This window comes from Dicentrarchus labrax, unplaced genomic scaffold (genome assembly GCF_905237075.1).
Source record: "Dicentrarchus labrax unplaced genomic scaffold, dlabrax2021, whole genome shotgun sequence".
NCBI lineage: Eukaryota > Metazoa > Chordata > Actinopteri > Moronidae > Dicentrarchus > Dicentrarchus labrax.
The window spans coordinates 247,095-273,313 of record NW_026136703.1 but is presented as its reverse complement, the minus strand read 5'-3'; the positions used below and the strand labels follow the sequence as shown (position 1 = coordinate 273,313).

Here is a 26,219-nt window from a genome sequence, read left to right as displayed (position 1 = left end):
CTCAACAAAACTTCACATTTGATAAGAGTCCTGCCCTGAACACGTCTAGATGACAATATTCAGATATAGAGAGAGCGCCAACTACTGCCAACAGGAAGTAAGTGCTGCGTGGCTATTTTGATCAGATTTACGTGAAATGTTCATGTTGTGGTCCGCACGTGTTACGACGGCACGCGACGCGGCCTCAGCACGTCCCGAGTTGCGCGGAGTGCGAGGTCCCGCTCAACGCGGCTTTAATTAGGGATCGAGCACTGAAAGTGCAAGACCCTATTGTAATCTAAGGAATTATTAGGGATCGAGCACTGAAAGTGCAAGACCCTTTTGTAATCCAAGGAATTATTATTATTATTATTATTATTAGGGATCAAGCACTGAAAGTGCAAGACCCTATTGTTCCTGTTAGAATTATTATTTGGTGCCTGTTTGACCGCATATTTGGCCCCCACAACATGCTCGAAAAGTCATGAAAATTTGCACAAAATTCAAACGTAGCGAAAATACCGATATGACATTGTCCCCTCAGTTTGTTTCGTAGAACATTGTGCCCGTGGCGTGGCGTCCTGTGGCATCCAATTTCAAACCTTCGCCATGAAAGAGGGATTTGTCATAACTTCTGAGCTCGAAAAGTCATGAAAATTTGCACAAAATTCAAACGTGGCGAAAATACCGATATGACATTGTCCCCATGCATGGGCGCCGCCAAATGGCTTAGCCACTCCCCCCAGAGTCAGCCCCCAAGACACCTATGACTGACATGTAAGAAAATTTGTACGCACGTATATCATGATGGGACAAGCAAAAAAGCCTCTTGGACCCATACCTCAAACCCAACAGGGAGTCGGCCATTTTGGATTTTGTCACGATTTGCACACGCTGTATTTGAACGAACTCCTCCTAGGGAATTTATTGGACCGACTTCAGATTTGGACATAGCCATCTAAACATATTCACCATTAAAAGTTGTGCTCTTCAGTTTTTTTCGTCAAACTTCCTGCCCGTGGCGTGGTGTCCCGTGGCATCCGATTTCGACCCTTCGCCATAAAAAGAGGGATTCGTCATAACTTCTGCATACATGATCCAACTGCAACGAAACTTCACATATCTCATATAAGAGTCCCGCCCTGAACACATCTATGTGATAATATTCAGTAATAGTCAGAGCACCACCTAGTGGCAACAGGAAGTATCACGTTTTATATTTTAAAGTGCATTTAGGCTAATAACTTTTGTATAGTTTGTCACACATTCAAAAAACTTATATCCACGTGTTCGGTGAATGGAGCTGAATCTCCCCATATAGGCCACGCACATTACCCCCCAGAGTTTTTTTCCGGCTAGAGCGCAAAATGTCCTTAAACTACTTTTTCGTGTTCCTCCTATGTGCTTTGTCCAATTCGCACAAAATGTTGCACGTAGCATCTGGGGACCGTCCTAATAATAAACTAATCAAAAGAATTTTGATATTTCTAAAAATAAGCATGTTATAAAATTAGCGCCACCTAGTGGCAACAGGAAGTAAGTGCTGCGTGGCGATTTTGAGCTGATTTACTGACATTTTCATCTTGTGGTCTGCACTTGTTACGATGGCACGTGACGTGGCCGCAGCACACACCGACAGCATGTGATGCGGCCGCAGCACACCCCGACGCGCGCCGGCTGCGAGATCCCGTTCAACGCCGCTTGCAGCTTTAATTTTATTTGAAATTTGAATTCCAAATTCACTCATCCTTGGGAAAGAAACAAGGATAACAAGGTCATCTCGTTATATCAGCACAAGAGCTCTACATGATCTTACTATGGGTTTGCCAGATGTGGTCGATCTAGTATTTAATCAGGTTCTTTCAGTTGACCGCCTTACTGTTAACTTTAACAGTGCTCTCAGGGGCCTCCTTGACTCTGTGGGTCCAGTAAAGACTAGGAGGTGTCTTATAAAGAACCATACCCCTTGGTTAAATGAGGATTTACAAATCCTTAGAAAGAGCTGCAGAAAAATTGAGCGTCAGTGGCGTCACTCAAGGCTTGAAGTGTTTTATCATGCATGGAAAGACAGTCTGGCCAACTACCAATCTAGGATGTCAGCTGCAAAAGCAGCCTACTATTCTAATTTGATTTCAAATAATAGGCATAATCCTAGACTGTTATTTGACACTGTTTCTCGACTCTCACAGCGTGTTCAGGCAGTTAGTGGTATTGACCTATCTGCACATAATTTTTTATTGTATTTTAATGTAAGGGTTGAGGACATTAGAGCCAAAATACCTCAGTCTTACAGTGACAAAGCAGAGTGTGTTGTTGCTTTGTCTATCTGCACAGGACAAGGCTTTTCTGAATTTGAACCAATTTCCTTGGCTTCTTTGAGTAAGGTTGTAATGGTGGCACGATTTACAACCTGCTCACTGGATCCCCTGCCTTCTTGGGTTGTCAAAGTCATACATTAGGACCTTATGTTTTATCGATCTTAAACTCATCCCTCCTCACTGGAGTCTTTCCAGCTTGCTTCAAAACTGCTGTGGTTAAACCCCTACTAAAGAAGCCTAGCTTGGATGCAGACTCCCTGACCAACTATAGACCTGTTTCAAACCTTGCTTTCCTGTCAAAAATGTTTGAGAAAGTGGTCTCAAATCAGCTTTCAAATTATCTGTCACTAAATAAGCTATTTGAGTCATTTCAGTCTGCTTTTCGGGTAAATCATTCCACAGAAACAGCACTTACAAAAGTGGTGAATGACCTGCTATTGTCTATAGATTCAGGGTCAACAAGTGTTTTATTGCTGTTAGATCTTAGCGCTGCTTTTGATAAGGTTGACCACTGTATACTATTGGATAGACCTGAGAATTTCTTTGGCATCTCAGGACAAGTTTTAGAGTGGTTAAGATCATACCTGTCAGAAAGATTTCAATGTGTTTTATATGACAACATACTCTCTGAGTCCTGTGCCATCAAGCACGGGGTTCCCCAGGGGTCTGTACTGGGTCCATTGCTTTTTTCACTTTACCTATCCCCATTCGGTCAGATTTTCCGTTCTTTTGGGATTGCTTTTCATTGTTATGCTGACGATATGCAGCTGTATATGCCATTAGGTGTAGGAAGCGAGTCTAATACAGCTAAACTTGAGGCCTGTCTTGCAGCTGTTAAGAGCTGGTTATCAACAAATGTCTTGTTGCTTAATTCTGCTAAGACAAAAATGATGGTTGTCGGACCAGCGAAACTAGGTCATCTTTTTGATCACATTACTTTGTCTCTCGATGATTGTGAAATCAATTGCAGAGACCAAGTTAAGAATCTTGGTGTGCTTTTCGATCAGACACTTTCATTTGATTTACATATAAAGGAGGTGACCAGAGTTGCTTTTTTCCATCTTGGAAACATCTCCAAGATTAGATCAATATTGTCGTTTAAGGACTCTGAGGTCCTTATTCATGCCTTTGTGTCATCTAGGCTACATTATTGTAATGTCCTTCTGTCGGGTCTGCCAAAGAAAAGTCTTCGGAGTCTGCAGATGGTTCAGAATACTGCAGCTCGTGTTCTGACCGGAGCCTCCAGATATGAACATATTACACCAGTGTTATCCTCTCTTCATTGGCTCCCTGTTCATGCCAGAGCAGACTTTAAGGTGTTGCTGCTAACCTATAAAATATTAAATGGCAGCGCACCATTGTATCTTAAAGAACTAGTGAACCCCTATGTGCCTGCTCGAGCCCATCTCAGGGGATGGGTCTTCTGAGTGTCCCAAAGGTTAAGAAGAAGACAATTGGTGAACCGACCGTGCACCGACGTTGTGGAACAGTTTACCTCTGGACATCAGGCAGGCTTGTTCTGTTGAGGCTTTTAAAGCAAAGCTAAAGACTAGAGGTATTGAAATTAATTAAATAATCGATGCATCGCGATGCAGACATGGACGATGCTGCATTGATGCAGTGGCCGACCATAATCGATTATAACGCAATGATGTCACTCGTTAATTTTCCGGCCGCGGCATAAACATTCAAATGAAAAATAACATTCTCAGTAGCCTAACCCGTTTCATCTAGACCAGTACTTCTCAAATAGTGGGGTGCGCCCCCCTGGGGGGGCGCAGTGAGATGTCAAGGGGGGCGCGACAGGCAGGGGGGACTGACGGGGGAGGAGAGATGGAGAAGTTTCTGACAGGAGTAAAAAGAAAAACGGAGGAGACGTCAGAGGCAAGAACAGCAAGTGACGGTAACCGGCATAAACCTAATAAGACCAGGAAATACGACGAAGCCTACATAGCCGTGGGTTTACCGTGAATACGGTTGGAAATGAGGAAAGACCTTTGTATGTTTTATGTTTAAAAACTGTGGCAGCGGACAGCATGAAACCAAACAAATTAAGACGGCACCTGGAGACCTTAAACCCCAGTTATGTCAATAAGCCACTGGACTTTTTTCAGTTCAGTTTTCGATGAGTATCGCCAACGCACCGTTAGCCTCGTACAAACACCGCAACATCGCAAGGTGCAAAAAAAATCACACAATAGCAGAGGAGCTAATACTCCGGCAGCACTGGACATAGTCACAATCATAGGTGAGGAAAGTGCTGAGACACTGAATACTGTCCCTCTGTCCAATGACACGATCGGGAGACGTATATCTGTGTGTGTGTGTGTGTGTGTGTGTGTGTGTGTGTGTGTGTGTGTGTGTGTGTGTGTGTTCTGTCTGCTGTGTTCAGACTGTTAAATAAAAAAGATTGTTTATATCTTACTTCTTGTATTTTTGGATGAAAACAACCATATGAAGTAATATAGAAAACTGTATTATATTGAACTATACAGTATCTTAATGCATGCCGTCAAGTCAAATATCCTACATGGCTTTAATAGAAAAATGTATTTGAAGCATCATGATGCATCGTGATGCATCGAGGAATCGAAGACATGATAATCGTAATCGAATCGGGAGAACAGTGACAATTCACACCTCTACTAAAGACCCATTTGTTTACTGTTGTGTATGAAGCCTAATTTCTCTGTATGTTTTCCTGAGAGTCCGAGTGTGTGTTTATTTTTGTTTTAGTTATTTGAAATATTTTTAAACTGTATTTCCTATGCTCTGTACAGCAATTTGACAAGAAAGCGCTTTACAAATAAATGTATTATTATTATTATTATTATTATTAAATATCACAGTCCTTCTGGCCTTTGCTGAACCATGACCAACAGTTGGATTCTAGACAATCTCACAAGCATGTAAACCTTTCCATTAAATTGACTCACAATCTATGGTTTGTAAATGTTGCAGACAGATGAAGAGGGGCCTGAACGAGATGGACACATGGGTGTAAAAATCAGCTGAATGGAAACACACACACACACACACACACACACACACACACACACACACACACACACACACACACACACACACACACACAATGAGCTCTTGATGCATTAGCATCCAACGACAAGGGTCATCCATCATTTGCCACTGTGGAGAGAGAATGTGTGCGGTGGAGGACACAGACACTTACCACTGTACAGGTAAAGCTGAATCAATGAATGGACAAGAAACTACATAGTGCAAAATCCCTTGGGTATTTTCCATCAGTGAAGACTGCTGATTGGCTGAGTATGGGTGGCCAATCAGAGCCAACTGTTCCATGGTGGATGACTAACAGATTAGTGCAATCACTTATAAGGTACTCTGTGGAGTTTTTGACCACTATACAAAGCAAAATTAAATATGTAGCAGTGGCGCCCCCTACTGGTCCAGGCTGACGGCTACCCACCTAGAGCTGGGGTCGGTCCGAGATTTCTGCCACTTAAAAAGCAGTTTTTCCTTGCCACTGTCGCCAAGTGCTTGCTCATGGTGGTACTGTTGGGTCTCTATAAATAATGTTATAAAGGAGTTCGGTCTAGACCTGCACTATTTGAAAAGTGTCCTGAGATAACTTCTGTTATGAATTGGCGCTATACAAATAAAACTGAATTGAAATTGAATTGCTATGGTCTCACTTAGGGGTCACCAAAGCTTTTCAGGGGGTTGCGAGAAAACATGTTATTTTACAGCCTTGTACTGTATAGAGATAAAACAACAAAGAGCTAATAGAACAATAGAGTAAGCATCAGGGAGAAGAGAAAGGTGTGTTATGTCAAAAAAGAAGACTATTAAGTGTGTATGATTGAAAACAAAACATTGTTTACACTCTCATTTCACACATTATTATTATAAACATATCCTATAGCTGTAGATTATATCCATTATAGCATTACAGATTTCAGAAAGAAAGAAAGAAAGAAAGAAAGAAAGAAAGAGGAAGGTACATTTGAGGAAGGTACATTCAGGTCAATTCGATTCAAAGCCAATGTGACAAGTTAATTTTCTAGCCCGGTCATCTGAGGAGAGAGAAGAGGGAGGAGGTTGGGACAGAGCGAGGGGCTACACAAGGAGGGAAGTCTGTGTGTGTGTGTGTGTGTGTGTGTGTGTGTGTGTGTGTGTGTGTGTGTGTGTGTCTTAGGGAAGATGTATCAAAGATGAGGGGACAAGACACACACCTCCATGAGCCACCCTTGCTGAGTCTCTATCTCAAGCCAAGTGCAACACAGAGCTCTATGTGACTGAAAGTCTCCTCTCCTGATAGACAAAGTCAAACACAGCCCTCTACGATCCAAACCTCACAGTTTGACACTTAATCCTTAACAGGAATCTGAACATTAATTGTGATTATGCTACAGAGAAACATTTGTTAAAACTCAAAAAATGTTCAGGCACAGAGCAAATCACACCCCTGATACAGCAACGGACATTGTTCTACAGTTTAATGGTAATTTATATAGATATCTATATATCTAAGTGTACTTTGTCATTACAAATTCAGCTCTTTGTTCCCCAAATCCCAAAAACCTCACTTCAAAAGACAACTTAATGCACAATTATTTCAGATATACCTACCTCTATGACCAAAAGCACAACTTCCAAGATTTTTTTATACTGTCACACAAATGTCTGTATTTTCCACACAGTTTTAAGTCCCCTAATCGGAAGGTTGTTGGTTCGATCCCTGGCTCCTCCTGCCTGAGTGGTCGGAAGACTAGAAAGGCGCAATACAAGTACAGGTCCATTTACCATTTACCAGCTTGCATGTTAGTGTCATTATAACACTCATCCTTTTCCTCCTGCTCTATTGTTACCTTTGTCATCTTTCTAACAGTTTTGCCACTTCAGAAAGGTAAGTGGTAAGGTAAGGTTAAAGTGATAAATTAACTCTACTGTTACCAACGTGTATTTTCTAACCTCAACTTTCACATTACAATCAAGTTAAGGTAACTTAAGAGTTGGGACCAATTTGATTCAAATTTCGGCATCAGGTGCCAATACTGACCTAATTCCCCCAACATGTTAGTAAAACACAGACAGACAGTCTCCATGGCATTCAGAGACTGTAGATTAACAATGGAATCAAATGGACAACATCAGACAACTGAAACCAACGGTAAGGGGTCAGTGATTAAAGCTCCTCCAGTGCTAGCACTCTTCTTCTATCTTGCAAACATTAAGCCATTTAGTTATATTACAATACTCCCACCTAGTGGAGTCCACTGAAACTGCATTGTAAGGTAATTTTCGAAGAACACTAACCAAAGCATTTATCTTTAGTTACCCATTGTTTTTAAAAGAATGATTTCATTATTTTAAAATATAAAATATTGTCAGACTAATTAAAAAAGGCAACAAAATAATCATACGCTAATGGAAAGATATTCCATTAAGTTTGTGTCTGAAAGAAAAAGAGTCAGCCAAATACAGATATCATGCCTGTTATCTTAACCAATATTTCATCATATAATAATCACTGTGTTTATATATGATTCCATTTTCTGACACATGACACTGGACTGAAAGAGTATGCATGATAATTTTAGGAGGTTCACAAACAGAATCTTTTCCCAAATTGAAAAAGGGTTCTGCTGATCTTGATACAACTGCAGACAGATCGGAATATTTAACTGTCTCCACTTCAGATGGTGTTACTTTCCATTATTACTGAACCATTGTTCTCTAAATGTATATTCTGGCCCAATGCCTCCCCCTGTTGGTCATGGTGGAGTATTTCAGGTACATCACTGTTGCTCACCACCAAGGGAGACTGAAGCCAGATTGAACAGCTGCAAATGGCTGCTTGCCACAGGACAGGAGGAAGGAGGTAATATGTATTTTATGAATGTATAATGAAAGACATTTTGACATGCTGACGGTAGGAAAAGCACAGTTGTAAATATTAAAATCAATGGTTAATAATACCACCTGTGAGGTAAAAAATAAGAGAGAAAAAGGAGAGAAGGATGCCCCCCAAATGGTTCATTGTTTAAGGTTAAAAAAAAAGTAAAATTTAAATTTAATAAATAAAACTACAGAAGGTTCTGAGATCCTGGTGGATTAAGTAGGGAATAAATAGGATAAAGTGTCCAAAATCTTTCAAATATAGTCTTGCTTCAGGAAATGAAAGTCTTGATTCTATAATTAGACACACTTAAAAAAAGTGTTCTCTTTTCCAGGAACACCCTGATCACATTCACACATGCCCAATACAACCACAGTCTGATCTGCTAGCCACAGTGTACTGGCCCTGCGGTTAAGGGCCTTGCTCTAGGGCACCTCAGTGGTGGTAACGAGGAGAGTCAGACAGATGACGCCGATCAGGCCGATCACTGATCACTGGAAGCAGTATCAGCTGATACTGATCACAGCATTGTTTAACTTTTCTTATTTATTGAACTATTCTTAACAACTAATGCGGGGCAACGATTACATTCTTTAATTGCGATTAATCGCAGTTACACAAAATTCAATAATGAATTCAAAAGTAATGTATTGCACACTTTTATTTTAAAGGTACAGCTATATGAACAAAAGTGCAATAACATTTGGTTTGCACTTTACACTTTAAACAAATAAGGTGCTTTTTAACAGCAGTATTCCCTTTACACAGTAGAAGTTAATATAAGTCTTGCACTATCTGTGCTAAGTGTGCTGACTTTATTTGAAACGTTCCACTGCTGTACAACATGAATAAAATGTTCCGCGCACGTTTCAGCAAAATGTCTCTCTTCTGTTTTCATAACAGTCAGAGCATGTGAATGCAGCTCCCACTGTCCATCAATATAAAGTACTGTAACTCAGAGGTAATTATGGTTACCCAGCGATGTCCAGTAGTCTCCAGTGAGAGCAACAGGTGATGCACATTGTAACGCGTCGCTTTTGTAGTCCTCTCCTTTTCATACAACTTGTGCATTCTTCATATGATGGTGCGTTTTGAGGGATGTGTGCCGTCATTTGTTCTATAGATCCTATCTTCCACAATACTAATCAGCCTGCAGTTTGTAGCTATCCAGTTCGGGCTATGGAATTTGTTAGCTTGTCTGGCTTTTGTTTATCTATACTTCTCCCACACGCTGCGTCCAACGTAGTCTGCTAAAGCCTCCCTCCACTCCCCTCCTGTGACCCATGGTTTGCCTGGATGTATATTCAGAGACAGTGAGCAACGGACTTTCAAAATAATAATAATAGTAAAAAAACTATTGTTGGCGTTAATTAATGCGGTAACGCGATAATAACGCGTTAACTTGTCCAGCCCTATTAACAACATTACTATTCTTAACATAACAAACTTAAGAAATTATAAAGTATCATGAATTGAAAACTGTTTATTTATCAGCAGGCAACATATTCTACTCTCTCTCTGAGACACAACTTTAACCATAGCAGCCTACCATGGTTTTTGGGAGCAGCTCAGTTATTTAATCTGGTTATCTAACAAGCAGCATAAAGTTTTATTTGCTACTCTGGGCATTAACGTAGTGTTTTTCCTGAATGTCCATAGGATGTGTAACATTAGACAGTCTGTCCGTGCTTACTGGCGCAGACACAGCACTCATAGTAAATCAATTGAAAAGTAATGAAAGTATGAAAAGTTTGGTACCCAGCCCTACAATGTACCAAGGATATATGCTCTGTCTCCTTAAGGGTGCTGATCATGTGTGTGCGTGTTCAGTGTATCTGCCTACCTGCACCAGTTTGTAGAAGTAAGCATACTGGCGTGCAGTGTTTTTATACTGGCTCAGGATATCCAGCACTGCTTGTGTGCCCAGCAGCAGCTGCACCTCATCCTGCTGGTAGTACAGCGGTGTGTCGTACTCCTGAGGAAGACTGCGGATGTACGGCAGCCAGAATGAAGCAGGATTGGACCGCTCACACAGCAGGTGGAAGGCCAGCGTCACGTTGCCCATGGCCTGTAGGATCCTGTCCTGGCTGTATAGCGGACCTGAGACATAGAGATTACAGTCAGTTACAGGACACCAGAACGCTACTTTTGAATCTTATTTTAATGCTGTCGTACAGGTTGAAATTTGCACACAGTGGAAGTGAAAAATCTAACAGAATATCTGTGGTGGAAGAGATTAGATGTGCAACAGCCCCCTATACTGATTTGGCCATTTGCAGGTTAAATGAAGTACTTCCTTACCCAGTATAGAGTTCTGGGCCGACTCCACCGTCATTAGCATCTTCCTGGGAATCCACAGGAATAGTTCATCTGCCTACACACACACACACATACTGGAAGCTGTTAAAATAACCAGCTACATGTGACTGGTGATGAATGCATACAGTTTCTGTAGTGCATTTTTTAATTTGCATCTGGAGAAACTTAAACAGCAGCAAAAAAAACACACTGGTGAAATCTCTAGGCGATAATATGGCCGACATCTTAAAAGGTGCAGTGTGTACTGTACTACGAGTTTGTTTACCATCGAAATGACTTCGAAGCTGGTATATTAAGGTAAAACTCTTGCATAGTGTGCCTTTAAAAGCGTCACATTGCCCACTGGGTTGACCTCACCTTGATGTCTCTGGTGGCCCGCAGGCCATAGCCCTCCGTCCCAAAGTTGGTCACTGTGAAACCGTCACAGGACGCCCTGTTTTCCTGAGCCCAGGACATCAGGTCTGGGTAGTAGTCGTCTCTGCTGCCCTCAAACACTATGGACATACCTACACACACACACACACACACACACACACACACACACACACACACACACACACACACACACACACAGCGAAGATTAAACTTAATTATTCTTCAGCACTGTTGGATAAGATAAAATAAATGCAAAAAGGTTAAAAATATTGTTTGTGTGTTTATGTACTCACCCTTCTGTTTCTTGCGGATCTTTTCCACTAAGCCTTTGATCTGGATGTACTCCTCCCACTCTTTGCCAGTGGAAGGTGCTGCACTGCTGCATTCTGGGGAGACACATGTTGTGTTGTTCCATAAATACCTCAACTCAATCACTAACCATACATTTACCCATATAGCCAACAAACCTTAAAAGAAGCAATGTGTAAGATAAGATTTATGGTTCATAAATGTTAAAATGCTGCAAAAAAATTACATTATCAACTAAATGTGAAGACAATATGTCAAATACATCCATGTACTGTGCTGCAAAGACATCTATTGAAATCAGCCTGGGTACCAGCCAGACCCAGCCTGTAATGTCTTGTAATACCACTACAATACAATTAAAGTGAGACACTGTAGCTTCCAGTCTGCCATCAGTTTAATACAAGGATGAGGAAGTTGAGAACTGAGTGGAAAGGAGAACCGCACAGACTGCGCAGCTATGGATAAGAGGTAGAGCAGGTCGTCCACTAATCGGAAGGTTTTTGGTTCAATCCCAGGCTCCTCCCTGCTGCCTTGAACAAGATACTGAACCCCAAATTGCTCACGATGCTGTGTGCGGTGTGTGAATTTGCATGAATGAGTTAGCTTCTGTTCAATGGCATCCCAGTGTGAATGAATGTGTTTGACAGGGTGAATGTGGCACACAGTGTAAAAGCGCTTTGAAAGCATCACAAGACTAGAAAGGCAACTACAGGTCTACAAATGCAGGTCCATTAACCATCCATTTACAACTGCTGAGGCCAGGGTCGAGGGGGAGTCCTAGAAAAAAACCAAGAGGCAGAACACCTGGAGTCATGCCAGATTCTGCACTGAAATGGAACAATTTACTGGTAACTCAGGGTATATTCTTTTTAAATTTTGGAATTAAAAAGTGGATTAATCTTTACTCTTGCTTCTTAATATGTCAGCAGCAGCAGCGAGCATAGAGCCGACCTCCACTGTTGTTATTGTAGCTGTCTGTGTGCACCCAGAGCTCTATGATACTATATCATATCTATACAGAGACAAAACTAAAACATTGCTTGGAGGAAAGTAAGCAAGGAAGTTGTTAGTATAGCCCTGATTGATCGAAACTCCATTCTGAAAACAAGCATTTCAAAAGTGTTGTCTTGTGGCTACATTTATATAGCATCAGGGATTTACTCAATGACAGAGAAGGAGTTCCTTAAGGAAAAAGATTGGGAACCACAGTTCTAGATTCCAACATGCCTTTAAAACAAATACTGCATATGCATTCATGCGAGTCAGCAATGTAGAAATGTAGGAATGTAGAGGTTGAAGGTAAACGTACTCTGAAGCAGTTCAGAGATGAGGTTCATCATCTCTTTGGGGGAAACTACAGCACTGGCTCCCGTGCCCGACTTCTGAGTTTTCACTCGACTCTTCTTTCCCATGGTGCTCGATCGACAACTGGGTTGAGAAGACACACCATTATTACTGTTAGCATTTCATACAAGTACTCACTATGTCCAATACAACAGTGTACTGTTTAAAGCTCTCAGAAATTCAACAGGTCAAACTGAAAGGTAGACATCACATTTGTTTCATTAACATCCTGTTCAAAACAGACAAACTGATAAGAATAAGGTTGGATAAGTGGGCTTGTATATTGTAGTCAACAGAGGGTACAGAGAATACAATAATGAGGTAATTTACAGCTGCTCTGACCAGGACTCAGAGTCTGAGGACGACGAAGACATGGTGGAGACAGGCCAGGACAAGAGAGGCATCGAGCGGGAGAGGGGGGAGAGGAAGGTCGGGCATCAGAGAAGCACCAACAGCACGTAGATACAGAATATTTTCAATTCTAACTAGGTTAGACGCCCAGAGCCACATTCCACCTATTCATGGTTTGATTTTTTAACAAGGAGTTTCTTGAGATCAGTGTGCTTTTGTCTTGAGCCAGTTTTTGTCAGAATTTTTTTTTGGATATATCAGGCATTTGTCTGTTGTGCTTATTTAGCCTGAAAGATATCAAACTCACAACAGTGAATAAGATCAGACAAAAACAATAGAGCAGCTGTGTGGTGGAGATAAAAGCTGAACGTAAATAAACAGTATAGAAAAGTAACAACATCAGTATAAGGGCTGCACGATATGATAAAAAATGTTTTGACACAAATTGCGATTCAATTAAAATTTCACCACAGTACATCATTACAATGCTGTTTGTCACTTAAATAAGAACATGAAACAAAATGGTAGAGCATCAACAAGCTAATCTGCTCATATTATCTTATAATGTATTTTTCTATACATTTATAATTAAAAACTAACACATTTTTTATACATATATAAAGAGTTTAATGTCATTGTGGAATACAGTTCATTACATACAACATTTTTATTAGATTATTTTACATGTGATTTTTGCCTACAAATACCATATCATCTGAAACGGATGCACTGATTGGGAAATTCTGGGTCAATACTGATACCAATGTTTTAAATAACAATTTGGCCAATAACCAGTGTATTAGCAAAATCTGAATTTTTCAAAAGATCTGATTTTCTAACTCTAGTGCTATCTAGGCATGCCAGATGTTTTCATTTTATGAGGATTTCTGCCTTCTCCCTAATACAATGGAGCTGAATGGAATTTCATTTATGGTCCTCACACTATTGAAAAAAAGAAAACATGAACATGAAAAAAAACTAGAACAATAACTTCTCTTTGTAGAAACCACGTCCTCATTATTTTGGATAATTTGAAGACCTTGCTGTGAACTGTCTACTTTCAACAAAAAATATACTATTTTTGGATGTTTCAAGCACAACAAATCTCAAATTCAGGAAAAAAAAAAACACTTTGTCACACTACTATTTGAGACACAGACTGCAACTGCTCACTTTGCAACTGGCAAACACTAGTTAATATCTGTTTGCTTTGGCAATATAAGCACTATTTTTTCATGCCAATAAAGCTCATAAATTGAATTGACTGCAACTGCTCACCTTGCAACTGGCAAACACATGGCTGTGACAAAACAGACATGATCATCATCGGCCCCAAATCCATCACTAAAGCCATTCACAGTTTCTCCCTCACTGTCGACACCTCCACCCTGTCTCCATCCCCTCACGGTCGCAACCTCAGAGTCATCTTTGACAATAACCTTTCCTTTGAACACCACATAAACCAAATGACCAGAACTACCTTTTTTCACCTAAAAAAAAATTGCCCGACTCCGCCCATCACTCTCTTTCTCCGCTGCTCCTCTTAGCTTAGTCTGATGTGTTTTTTAGTGTTTTACTATTTTATGTTGTTTTGCTGCTTTTATGTTGTCTTTATGTAAAGTGTCTTTGAGTATCCAGAAAAGCACTTATAAATAAAATTTATTATTATTATTATTATTATTATTATTATTGGTTCTCTGAAAACTGTGCACTGGTCTAAAATCAAAGACTTACCAATTTCCAGTTACATTCAATACAAGTTTTACTATATTTTCAAACAGCTCACCTACCAAAGGCTGTGGTTGAATCTGCCAGATGTTTACTTTGCTTTTATCAAACTATGCATACCAGGCCTATCTGGCTCCTCAGTGTTCTCAGGCCAAAGAACCATCAGTCTCCCAGCTAAAGACTAAATGACTAGAGGCCTGTCGCCCTGACATCTGTAGTGATGAAGTCCTTTGAAAGACTGGTGTTGGCCCACCTGAAGGCCATTACAGTCCCCTTACTGGGCCCTAGGGCTGGGCGATATGGACCAAAAGTGATATCCCGATATATTTAAGCTGAATATCGATATACGATATATATCCCGATATTTTTTCTGCAAAAAGAGAGCAAATGTTCAGTCTCTCTCTCTCTCTCTCCCCCCCCTGTCTCACTCTCTCAATTCAAATTCAAATTCAAATTGGGCTTTATTGGCATTAAAGTTTTTTTTTAAAACAATATTGCCAAAGCAAAGCATCAAAATACAATAAGTCGAAATATTCAGACAATACACAATATGAAAGATATATACGTTATGAACATTATATTAGTTATATACAGTGTGTGTGTGTGTGTGTGTGTGTGTGTCTGTCTCTCTCTCTCACACACACATACACAGACACACCTACACACACACACTTGTGACCTGAAGTTAGGCTGCATTATAACTTTTAAATTAATATTTTCAGAAGGCAGTAAGGCTGTTAGCGCTCACCAAAACTGCTACCGTTATTACACAAGCAAGTACAATTACGTTAAAACAACGTAACGTAAGGTAACGCTATTACTGAGCTGTCCATTAGGTTGACTCAGCAACAAGTGTCTGTAACGTTAGTAACATGGTATGATAAAGATTTGCTGCCTGTAAACAGAACAAGCACCCATCCCGACTAAAACCACACTCAATATTAACGTTGTTTTGCTGACATGAATCATGCCGAGCTTAACAAGCTAAAGCTAGCTAACGTTAGCACGTTAAGGTACCTGTAAGGTCAGTTAATTACTCAGCAGTTAGCTAACCTAACAGTCTGACAACGTTACAGTCTAAATTATGGATATGAACATAAACATTACGTTAGGTTATTGAAAGAGGAGGGGCAGTGGCGGGGGCCCGGGGAGCAGTGCAGAGAGCTCCGGGTCAGCAGCTTGCTTGGAGCAAGGATCACAGCGCAAAACTGAACTAACGTTATATCGATATATGCGATATGGTCTAATTCCACATCACATTTTAAAATATATAATAAAATAGATATATTTTTTATATCGATATATCGCCCAGCCCTACTGGGCCCCCAGCAGTTTGCCTACTGGGCAAACAGGTTAGTGGATGATGCAGTCAGACTTTAGGAGGAGGCTGTGTCTGCTTTAGAAACCCACAGGACCTCCCAGGACACAGAAGTGGGAGTTCAACATAAAAAAAATTAAAAAAACATCATTAAGAAGGCCGAGCAGAGGATGTCCTTCCTGCGTCAGTTCAGGAAGCTCAACCTGCCTAAGGAACTGCTGATCCAGTTCTACACTGCCATCCATTCAGAACCTGTACTTGTCCAGAGTCAGGAAACAGGCAGGAAATATCACCGCAGATCCATCTCACCCTGGACACAACCTGTTCCAACTCCTCCCCTCTGGTAGGCACTACAGAGCACTGTACGGCAAAACAAAGAGACATAGGAACAGTTTCTACCCACAAGCCATCACTCTGACGAACAGTTAACTGCCCTGTACAATAACCCTAGGACTCTTATATCCACTGAACCTGAAATATGTATTAATTATATCACTCTAATTCATCTACCTATGCTCTGCATACTATACTGTCATATCCACCTACCTCATTTACATAAAGTAACCTGCACGTGAAATATTTGCTTCACCATCATTTGCACTCTTGTCTACAAATGTTAAATACACATGTATAACTGTACATATTAGTCTGTGTCTATTTTGTTGAACTTGTTTTGTCTATTTATGCTGTTAGTATGTGTTTGTACATTGACAGCAATGTGAAACCAGAGTCAAATTCTTTGTATGTGTGCACATTCCCTGGCCAATAAAGTGATTCTGATTCTCACATCTCTACAGCACCTCATTGGCAGCCTGATATGTCATTATGAGGAGTAGGTTGCACGGTTAGGCCTACGGCTTTCACACCACCAAATGACACCTTTAAATAGACAAAGTGCCAATGTGCAGTTTACATGGAACGATGAAATTTCCTACTAGCCTTAGGATGACTAATATGAATTTTGGTAGTTGGGGTCTTTCTTTCTGAAAGGGCCCTCCACCCCACTACATGTGTGTTTCACTCTCCCTCTCATAAACACTCACACAGCAGATGGCTGCTTAGTGACATTCAGTAGCAGCTGTGCAAAACCAATCACAAAAAACAACTGTCCAAAAACAATTCTCTATAACCACTAGTAGACACAAAATAACATTGGCATGCATTTAAAGTTGTGTCCTTTTAGTCTCTACCAACTCCTGGTGGAGATATCTAGTTCTTTAGCTGCCAAATGCTCCAGTATGTTCATTAGGTAGTTGCTAACTTTATCTGACTGCTGTTTGGTTCCAACATTGTTATCAGAGCTTTTTTAGCAGAAAAACAGCTGTCTGAGTATGCCACAACTGTCCCGAATTCTACTTTCAACAACTGTCCCAAATTGAAGGGTGTTTTTTTTATTGTACATATAATGAATATAGCTTAATGACTTTGGTTAAGTCAGTGGCATGACTTCATTGACTCACTCCATTCTGCTGCTGATGCTGGAAATCACATTTTGAACAGTATTCAGACAATAAGTCAGCAATGGCCATCAGTGTCTTACTGTAATTAGTACTGTATGCACATTTTCAATTTCACCAAATTTTGCTGCACAATTAATTAGAATATTATTGAAATCGCAATATGACAAAGTATGACAAAACAGTATCATAATGAAATAATGTAGTGCTGTAAAGATGCCGTTTTTTGTTTTTTTTTGGTACAAACATTTCACATCATTATGATTGATTTGAATAGTTTCTTTTTTCAGTGAAAATTAAATTTGTGACGCAAAGATTCCCACTAATTGCAAATCATATCACAATCGTAATATCTGTAAAAATAATCAAAAATGACTCCTCATAGTGGGTAATTCCGATTTGCACACAACTGTGCACATAGACTCTACGCAACTTCATGACCAAAAGCTATTAAAAGAATTTTGATAATCCAAAAATTGGTCACCAGGTGGCGCCTGTTCAATTCAATTCAATTTTATTTGTATAGCGCCAATTCATAACAAAATTAATCTTTTTCTGTTTGAGCCCGACCTATGACAGCAGTTTTGTGCCACAACCAGCAGGTTGGGTCAGGTCCAATCTGGTCAAAGATCCCCCAGTCAGATCTGGCCGATGTGGCCAGGGAAAGGGAAGTTTGGGGTCCTTTGCTGGAGCTGCTACCCCCACGGACCGATCCCGGATAAAAATTATGATGATTTTATGAACAAGTCCGGTTTTTTTCATTATTTTCACTGGACACCCAACAAATGTTTTTAAAAAGTAAGTTCTACTTTGAGTAATTAGGTCATTTAACTTGAGTAACTTTGCCAAACCTTTTACTTCGAGTCATTTTTTGGGTGTAACCGTACTAGCAGTGAATAGATTTTATATAGAAGTATTCTACCCACCACAGCCAAATCTGGAAAATCGGTGAGATATGTACAAAGTATCATTTATTTTACTTAAATTACATAATACACTAGAATAAAGCTTCCTGACTCCAGCAACCCACAGTCTAATGGCACAGCTAGCAGCGTGGTTTGTCACGAATGCAGCTAACGTTAAGTGTTTGCTGATATGTTACGTTAACACTGAAATCAATCAGTTTGGGCAGTGAACACTATCTTAACTATAACCAGGCAGTGCAGCCCGGGGCAACATTTAGAACATGTCATAAATTAGTTACTAGCAAGGTTTTATCCCCCAACCAACTCCAAGCTGACTAGTTACACTAGCTGCCCCACTGCTAGTAGCTCCTCGGGTTATATGTAACGTTAGCATTTCCCACTAGGCCAGCAGCTAGCTTACTAGCATTGAAGAATCACGCCCATCGGAGCAGGGACGTAATTGGAGCGGGGCAGGGTAACGTAGCTCATTCATGTACACTGACTAAACGTTACCAGGCTAGCTGTTAGCTGATTAGCTGTCAAGTGATAAAGGATCAGCCTGAGTTTTAAAAGGGGCTAATCTGCCGGATTGTCTGGCGAGCCAGTCATGTCTTCTAAGATACAACCGCATCTACAACACATACACGCATTCATACAAAACAACACTCAACACCAAGTCAGAACTTCACTAAACTAAACAGAAGCATTTTTCTCCGTTTCAGTCATACCTTTTTTAAGTGACAGCAGCAGTTCCTCTCTTCCTGCACTGAAACCAATCTTGACTGAGTCCCGCCTGTGATTGGAGTAGTCGTAACCGACACCCACAAAAACAACACTACATTCTGGTCTTCTAATTGGTTGATAACCAGCACCCTCGCGGAACATGACTGACGCCCCCAACGCGCGTTGCAATTGGACGCTTACTTTTAGACAGCTTTAAAACAACCATATATGGTAATGTTTGGGCTACAGTCATTGGTTGAAACATTTGTCAATCATAAATGTGGCTCAGGCGTAGTACGGTAGTCTTTGTTTGGACATAGTGGCTCGCTTGCAGCAGGAGTACACCGCTACTAGTGCAGATTCAGAATATTCCACTTTTTATATATATCAGTGGGATTAGACATGACTCGTGTTAATTACTGTGAAAAAAAAGCAGTAGTTTGATAAGTAGTAGTTATAAACAAATTGTGTTGCGGTTTTGTATTGTTTGTGTCTCTTCCATTGCTGTAACTTACAGTGGATGTGTGAGTAGCTAACGTTATAGGAACGTTAGCATATCGTTGGCCGACTGACTGGAACAGTTCCTAGCAGCTTAAATGTAGTTTATTCAACACAGCACAACAAGAAATCCAGCATCAAGCCCTGCTGCTAGCGGGACTAACACAATCTGTCCACCCTGGACCTCATCAGACCCCTCTTATTCTGGGACAGGAAGGACACGGCGACCCTGGACCACATCAAACCATGCTGGTATTGGGACAAAAAGGACTTGGCCCACACTCCATCCCAGTCAGAGGGACTGGACCCTGCCACTGAGGCCCGGTACCGCAGAGAAGGGGCTCGGTTCATCTTTGATGTGGGCACACGGCTCGGATTGTATCCTTTTGTGGGAAATATGAATGGCTAACCTACACGAAACCCACTAGCTACTGTATGGCATTTACATGAAAGATAATGATTGGTTACATAAACCATCACCTGGTACACAGTTAGACTGTATCATAGATTGCTTGCTATACGGAGCACATCCGTGTACACATCCGTACTGCTGTCAGGACAGTGAACATTTCAGAAAATATGACTAACTTATGTACTTGAATATTCAAGTACATGTTAAAAATGAAAGCATGTATAGCTCTTACTTTAGTTATCCAGTGTGGTATAGTGAAATGTTAGGCTCTGAAAAAGGAAGCCGTCCTTCCTGAGACTGATTGACAAAGTTCCTGTCCACACTGTTGAAGTCCCTCTGTCAGTCTTCTTAACCTCTGTGGCTGCAGACACTATGACACACTGGCTACTGGAATTGTTTACTTCCATCGCTTCTACATGTTCCACTCCTTCAAGCAGTTTCCTAGATATGTAAGTATGGTCTTTTGTTTCTGTCAGGCTTGGGGATCTGTGTACTGCCATTTGGTGATGATGAAACTTAATCTACCCACTGTGATGTGTGGCAACACTACGATGTTCCACAAAGCCATCAGTTCGCTATTAAGAGCACTTGGGCACTACTTCATGTACGTTTAAGCTTTTACTGTTTTCTGGGAAGTATTGGAAGAAGAAATACAAAACTGCAATAATTAACTGTTAAGCCTAACTGGGGTAGACAGCTCAAGTGACTCCTCTACACCGCAAAATAGCCCTTCTAGTAAAGAGGCCAAATATTCTTAAATAAAATTAAGTTTTCTTGTATTCTTCGGCAAGCCAATTTAGCTTGGCTAGAATTCTTAAAACTAGCATTAAAATCTGGCAACTAAAAGACTGAAATGGGCCTTAAAACTAGAATAAAAGCCATACATGTAAGCATGTTGTGCTTATTACAAGCAATAAAAACTCAATTATTTTAGATAGACTTATAAATAAGTATTTTGGTCAATTTTATTGAGCTAAATTTAAGAATTTGTACCTTAATCAAAGATTAATAATTAGATTAAAAAAAACCTCCAAACAACATAATAATGACAAGCGACTTTGTTTTAAATGAAGGCACCAGAAGCATTTTTAGTATAGGATTTTTTATTAAAGCAATGAAAAACTAAACAGCTGCACTGGGATGAGACTACTTTGTCCTAAACTGAGAAGTTGTGCAAGTAGTCTTCTTTAGAACTATTACATCTTCTCTTAAAAACTGCAGTTAAAACTGAACTTATTGTAGAATTTGGAGGAATACATTTTGTCCCTAACCTGGTGCATGTACCTGTAGGTGACAGGAGGATGCTGCCTTTTCCTAGCAGGCAAAGTGGAGGAAACTCCAAAGAAGTGCAAAGACATCATCAAGACAGCTCGCAGCCTGCTTAACGACATCCAGTTTGCACAGTTCGGAGATGATCCCAAGGTCTGTAGAAAGAAATCCTTTTATCAGGACATGACTAGTGTCTTGTTGAAAATGCTGTATTGATCGTCATGGCAGTTGTGTTTGTACAGCACATTTTGGAGGACACATCCTGGAAAACCGTGAAAATCTGGGAGTTTAGAGACAATCATGGAAACACCTGTAAACTCATCAAATGACCAAATATCCTGTAAATAATTTACTGGCAAAACTATTTATTTTTTGTATTCTATTTTAGCCCCTAACTCGTATTGCTACTGAAAGTGTTAGGTAAACTACTTTGTGAAAACAGCCCGTCCTTAAAAAGAAGATCTGTAAAATGATCATCTTGTCTTTGCAGTGCCTTGGGAAAATTTACAATTCATGCTGTCTCACTACAGACAGACAACTTTAACTGTAAACTGTAACTTTATCATCTATGAAATTCTGGGTAGGTTTTTCTTGTGAAGTCTGTTCCCATTTTAGAATCCTTTTCCTAACAGGAGGAGGTGATGGTGTTAGAGCGCATCCTGCTCCAGACCATCAAGTTTGACCTGCAGGTGGAGCATCCTTACCAGTTTCTTCTGCGCTATGCTAAGCAGCTCAAAGGTACCTCTGTTTGTCTTTGTCCATTTCTGTGGTATTTTGCAAAAATTCAGAATTGACTAATATATTGAGAAAAATGGTACATAAATTAAGACCTTGAACTGTAGTGTGCCTAGGTTAATTAAGCCTAAATCTTTATCTTTATATTTATTTAATCTTTAAAATTATTAGTATTGAAACAGTGTAGTCCCCTCAGTTACATTTACCAAAACATTTTCAAGTATGTTGGACCTGATGGAGGAACTACTGTTGTTTTTCAGGTGACAAGAACAAGGTACAGAAGCTGGTTCAGATGGCCTGGACTTTTGTGAATGACAGGTAAGGTCAGGAGCTCCCTTCCCACACAGACACCTGTTGATAGTTGACTCTGTTTAGGACCCGATCAGGGACGTCTCCATGGCAACCTGCTGTGTTATCGCGATGACACCATGTGAATTGAGGCACTGATTGAGAGGCTAGACGAAGCGACTCTCCAGGCTTATGTGCACACACGCACCCATGGACACGCACGCGCATATGCAACACACCCCTCTCTTTTCCTCTTGTAAATGTCATTGGGAGCATAGGAAGGACCAGAATAACCTGATTCTTTCACAAATTATTGTCTCATGTAGTTGCATCAGTAAATAGTGAATGCTTTAGCAAATTTGAAAAGTTATGTTTACCTACTGCTGCTTTAAACTTTAAAATGGTAGTAATTTATTCATAGTTTCTGTGGAATTTATTATGTGCCGATTTGGACAGATGTGTACTTGGGGTATTCGAATAATACTGTCCATTGTGGTTCTCCCAAGCCTTTGCACTGTGGTGGCCCTGCAGTGGGAGCCACAGATCATAGCGGTGGCTGTTATGTATCTGGCTGGACGTCTCTGTAAATTCGACATCCAGGACTGGACCTCCAAGCAGTCGTCCCGGCGCTGGTGGGAGCAGTTCGTCCATGATGTGCCTGTTGAGGTGCTGGAAGGTAATGGCAATACTGCCACACTATTCACGGTATATTTAGTATATAAGCTTTTCTAAATGTTTAACCTTTTCTCTCCTGCTCTCTTCCATCACAAAGATATCTGCCACCAGATCCTGGACTTGTATTCTCAGGCTAAGCAGCAGATGCCTGATGGAGGGACAGGGACTGGGGAAAATCTCCCTCCACCTTCCATCCTGTCCCCTTCAGCCCCACCACCGGTGAAAAAGGCCTCCCCTCAAACCAGCCCCAGACCGCCTAGACCAGCCCAGGTGAGTCGACTGCATGCATCTCAAACTGTATGTACTGTAGTGTTTGTGTTTGATCCCATTTTATGCCTTCAGTTGACACTACTTGTCTTTTTTAGCCCTCTCCCAAAGATGACAGCAAGGCTGCTAGTAAGTAAAAATCTTGCCTCCATAGCAGATACCAGACACACTGAATGACTCACAGTTGATTCTAAGCTCATTAACTTATACACTGTCTTTTTTAAATTGTTTCTCTTTATCAATGCCCTCTTTGTCTTTTTGTTTTCCAGAGCTCACAAGTCTAGAACCTCCTCCACCTCCTCTTCCACCCCCTCCTCCTCCTCCAGTCTCCATAAACCCAGGTTAGAATCGTCTGCCCTTAACTCTATTTTAACACTCCATTAGTTGTCCACATTGTGTTTTGTTGTCCTGAATGAAATAAAACCACATTTCTTGAGTAAAATATATTGGAATATTATTTTCTACTTCTTTTACCTTTTTAACTTTTACCTGCTGTTACTGTCCCATTCCTGACGGTGTCAGCAGAGGACCATTTATAACTGAATTATTCCCCTTTATGGCCTAAGAGCATGGGAGCTGTAAGATTAGAATTTGTAAGATTATATGGAATTCATTCTACTTTTGGTATTACTGTGAAGTTATGGACTGTTATCATATATATATTCTTCAACACTTCTTTTGCTTGTTACTGGATCTTTGCACAGAAAGACAAATTTTCCCATTCAAAGTTTTTTTTAGAATAACATTCACTGCATCTTTCTTTTCTCCCACAGACCATAAACCCCCTTCCTCTTACCCACCAGCCCCAGATCTCCCCTCTAAACCACCCCCTCCACCCTTACCCCACTGCCCACCTCCACCACCTCCTCCGCCCAAGGACCTCCCCACCTCTAGCTCCCTGCTGTCCAGTGAAGGCTACCAGAAGCTCCAGTCCATGATGACGACAGAGGGCTCCTGTTACACTGTACCTCAGGCCTGTGTTCCACCACTGGCCTACCACCACTACCCCCCAGGCACCACCTCCTACCATACTCCCCCGCTCTCAGCCTACAGCTACCTGCTTGCACCTCCACCACCTTCAGTCATGGGGATGGCACCTAGTTTGAGTGGTGGATACCCCCCACCATCAGCTGCTGGACACAATCAGCTACCCCCTCCGCTGCCACCCGGGATGCCCCCTGTCAGCGGGCTGAGTCGGAGTACATGGATGAGATAAGGGCAGCTAAGACAGCAAAAAGTTCAGATGAAATGTTTTAAAATAGTTCCAATTGATATCACCACAGCAGGCAACTTTAATGGTCTTGAGCTTTTTAAAGCTGCAGTTGGTAATTAGATTAAGTTAATTGTTGAGTCTCATTCCCAAGTCGTCAAATACAGACTTGGAATGAAACTCAACTATCTTCCAGCTTCTGACCCAAAGCATCTTTTTATCTTTCTCGGCTCTGATTTGTTGTTGGTTAGTTTTTGGTCGGGCCCGATGGATTTTTGCAAATTACATTAGGAGCATTAGAATGAGCCAGACAAACTTGATTTCTTTTCACAGATTATCTGTCTCGTGTACTACTGTCAGGATAAAGTGAAGGTTTCAGCAAGTATGACAAAGTTATTTTTTATAAAAGTTACCTACTGCAGTTTTAAGATACGGACTTCCAGTGTTCTCAGTTCTTCAGAAAGTCTTCATTAATCCAGGAGGATACGGAGCAGATAACAATAGGAAAGAAAATGCAGCTAATTGTGCCAATTTCTTGACAGTTAATAGAGACATGGATGGACGATTGTTAAATAAATGTTTTCGTTTAGCTCTCTTCTTTTTTGCACAACATATATATATATGTCATAACAGTATTCACATTGGTTGTATCATCTGCTCAGAAATTCTTTATTACTAAGAATTATTAAGAACACAATTTCGTTGTTGTTTTGCCATGTGGGAACATCAGGAAAATGTCTTACTCATAAACCAAATAACATTAAGGGGGTTGTGTTATTTGGTTTATCAATAAGGCATTTCTGGTGTTTAATAAAGTTTCATGTTGTTGTCAACCAACTTTTGTATGTAAACATGCAATGTTGTAAATACATAAGCACACCCTTTCAAAATGCTTTGGATGTTTGTTTTTTTACTGTAAGAATGTAATAAACCACAAAGAATAGAACTGTGTTGATAATTAAATTATTTTAATAATTTCCCATGAATTACGTTCTGTAATAGGAATTCATTATATCACTAGTTCCCAGCATTTTTCCTTAGGGAAACCCTTTTCTATCATTGGCTAAACTGAAGTGTTGTGTTTTATGGATATTTCATATTATATTCAATGTATAAAAAAACAGTACAGAACAACTGAAACTGTACAGTGAAGCCAAAAAGTGAACACAGTAACTGCAGGACATATGCAAAACAAGAGATTTAGAAGAATTACAAGCACATTATTCCCTTTAAATATTGAATATATTGATGTCTGTATTATGTATTTTTAAATTATTAACAATGAGACATACTTAATGGGCTTCCTTTTTTGAAGAATTAATTGTAAAAATTCCATCTTCTCATTGTATAAACTGTGTATTTCTGCAGGACGAGGCTGTTTAGCAGAGAGTGAAGGCTCTGTGAATACAGTTTGTGTTCAGGTCTTCACCGTGCCCTTATCCAGTGAGATTTTTATCTTAAAATAATAATTTCATCTAGTTTTCTTCACAGAAATGAATGAAATGTTGTGATATAGGCCTACTGTATATATTTGAGCTTTTCTTACACCCCTTAAAATCAAGAAGGCCTCACAACACACTGTGAAGCTTTGGAAAATGGGGGTATAATAAAATAAAATATTATAAAATAATGGGGTATATTATTATAAATCTCTGTTTAAATATTGTATAAATGTTCCCAACCTATTTTTGTCTGACGTGTCCCCACAGCCCCATTGTATGAGCTCCTAGGATACCCTCAACTGGTATGTTCCGAATGTGTTCTTTTGAACGGATTTTCATTTTGTACCAATATTTAACTTGGTGTTGTATTTGAAGATAGTTGGTAGTGTGAGTGGGAAGGATAGACCAGCATGCAG

The 26,219-nt window shown here is 40.4% G+C and overlaps 2 protein-coding genes across 5 annotated transcripts in view; one reads left to right on the top strand and one right to left on the bottom strand.

Moving 5' to 3' along the window:
- setd3 (SET domain containing 3, actin histidine methyltransferase) overlaps nt 1–19,123 on the bottom strand; it is a 46,666-nt gene extending 27,543 nt beyond the window's left edge. Inside the window, exons 1-6 of one of the 4 annotated variants that reach the window (XM_051383835.1) lie at nt 19,013–19,123; nt 12,491–12,609; nt 11,166–11,258; nt 10,855–11,003; nt 10,480–10,552; nt 10,022–10,278 (exon numbers count right to left, since the gene is read on the bottom strand). In XM_051383835.1, the coding sequence (XP_051239795.1) occupies nt 10,022–10,278; nt 10,480–10,552; nt 10,855–11,003; nt 11,166–11,258; nt 12,491–12,593 (675 nt within the window). In that variant the 5' untranslated portion in view covers nt 12,594–12,609; nt 19,013–19,123. Of the gene's footprint in view, nt 1–10,021; nt 10,279–10,479; nt 10,553–10,854; nt 11,004–11,165; nt 11,259–12,490; nt 12,610–16,129; nt 16,268–19,012 lie in introns of those variants that run through there. The other 3 variants (XM_051383827.1, XM_051383842.1, XM_051383851.1) reach the window with 3 other exon arrangements.
- Nucleotides 19,124–19,308: 185 nt separating this feature from the next.
- On the top strand, nt 19,309–25,307 carry LOC127354265 (cyclin-K). Its single transcript, XM_051384064.1, has 10 exons — nt 19,309–19,883; nt 20,285–20,366; nt 21,208–21,339; nt 21,819–21,924; nt 22,182–22,239; nt 22,716–22,885; nt 22,982–23,154; nt 23,250–23,280; nt 23,421–23,492; nt 23,925–25,307. Exons 2-10 carry the CDS (start codon nt 20,334–20,336, stop codon nt 24,365–24,367), a joined length of 1,218 nt encoding a protein of 405 aa, XP_051240024.1. The 5' UTR covers nt 19,309–19,883; nt 20,285–20,333; the 3' UTR covers nt 24,368–25,307.
- Nucleotides 25,308–26,219: the final 912 nt, after the last annotated feature.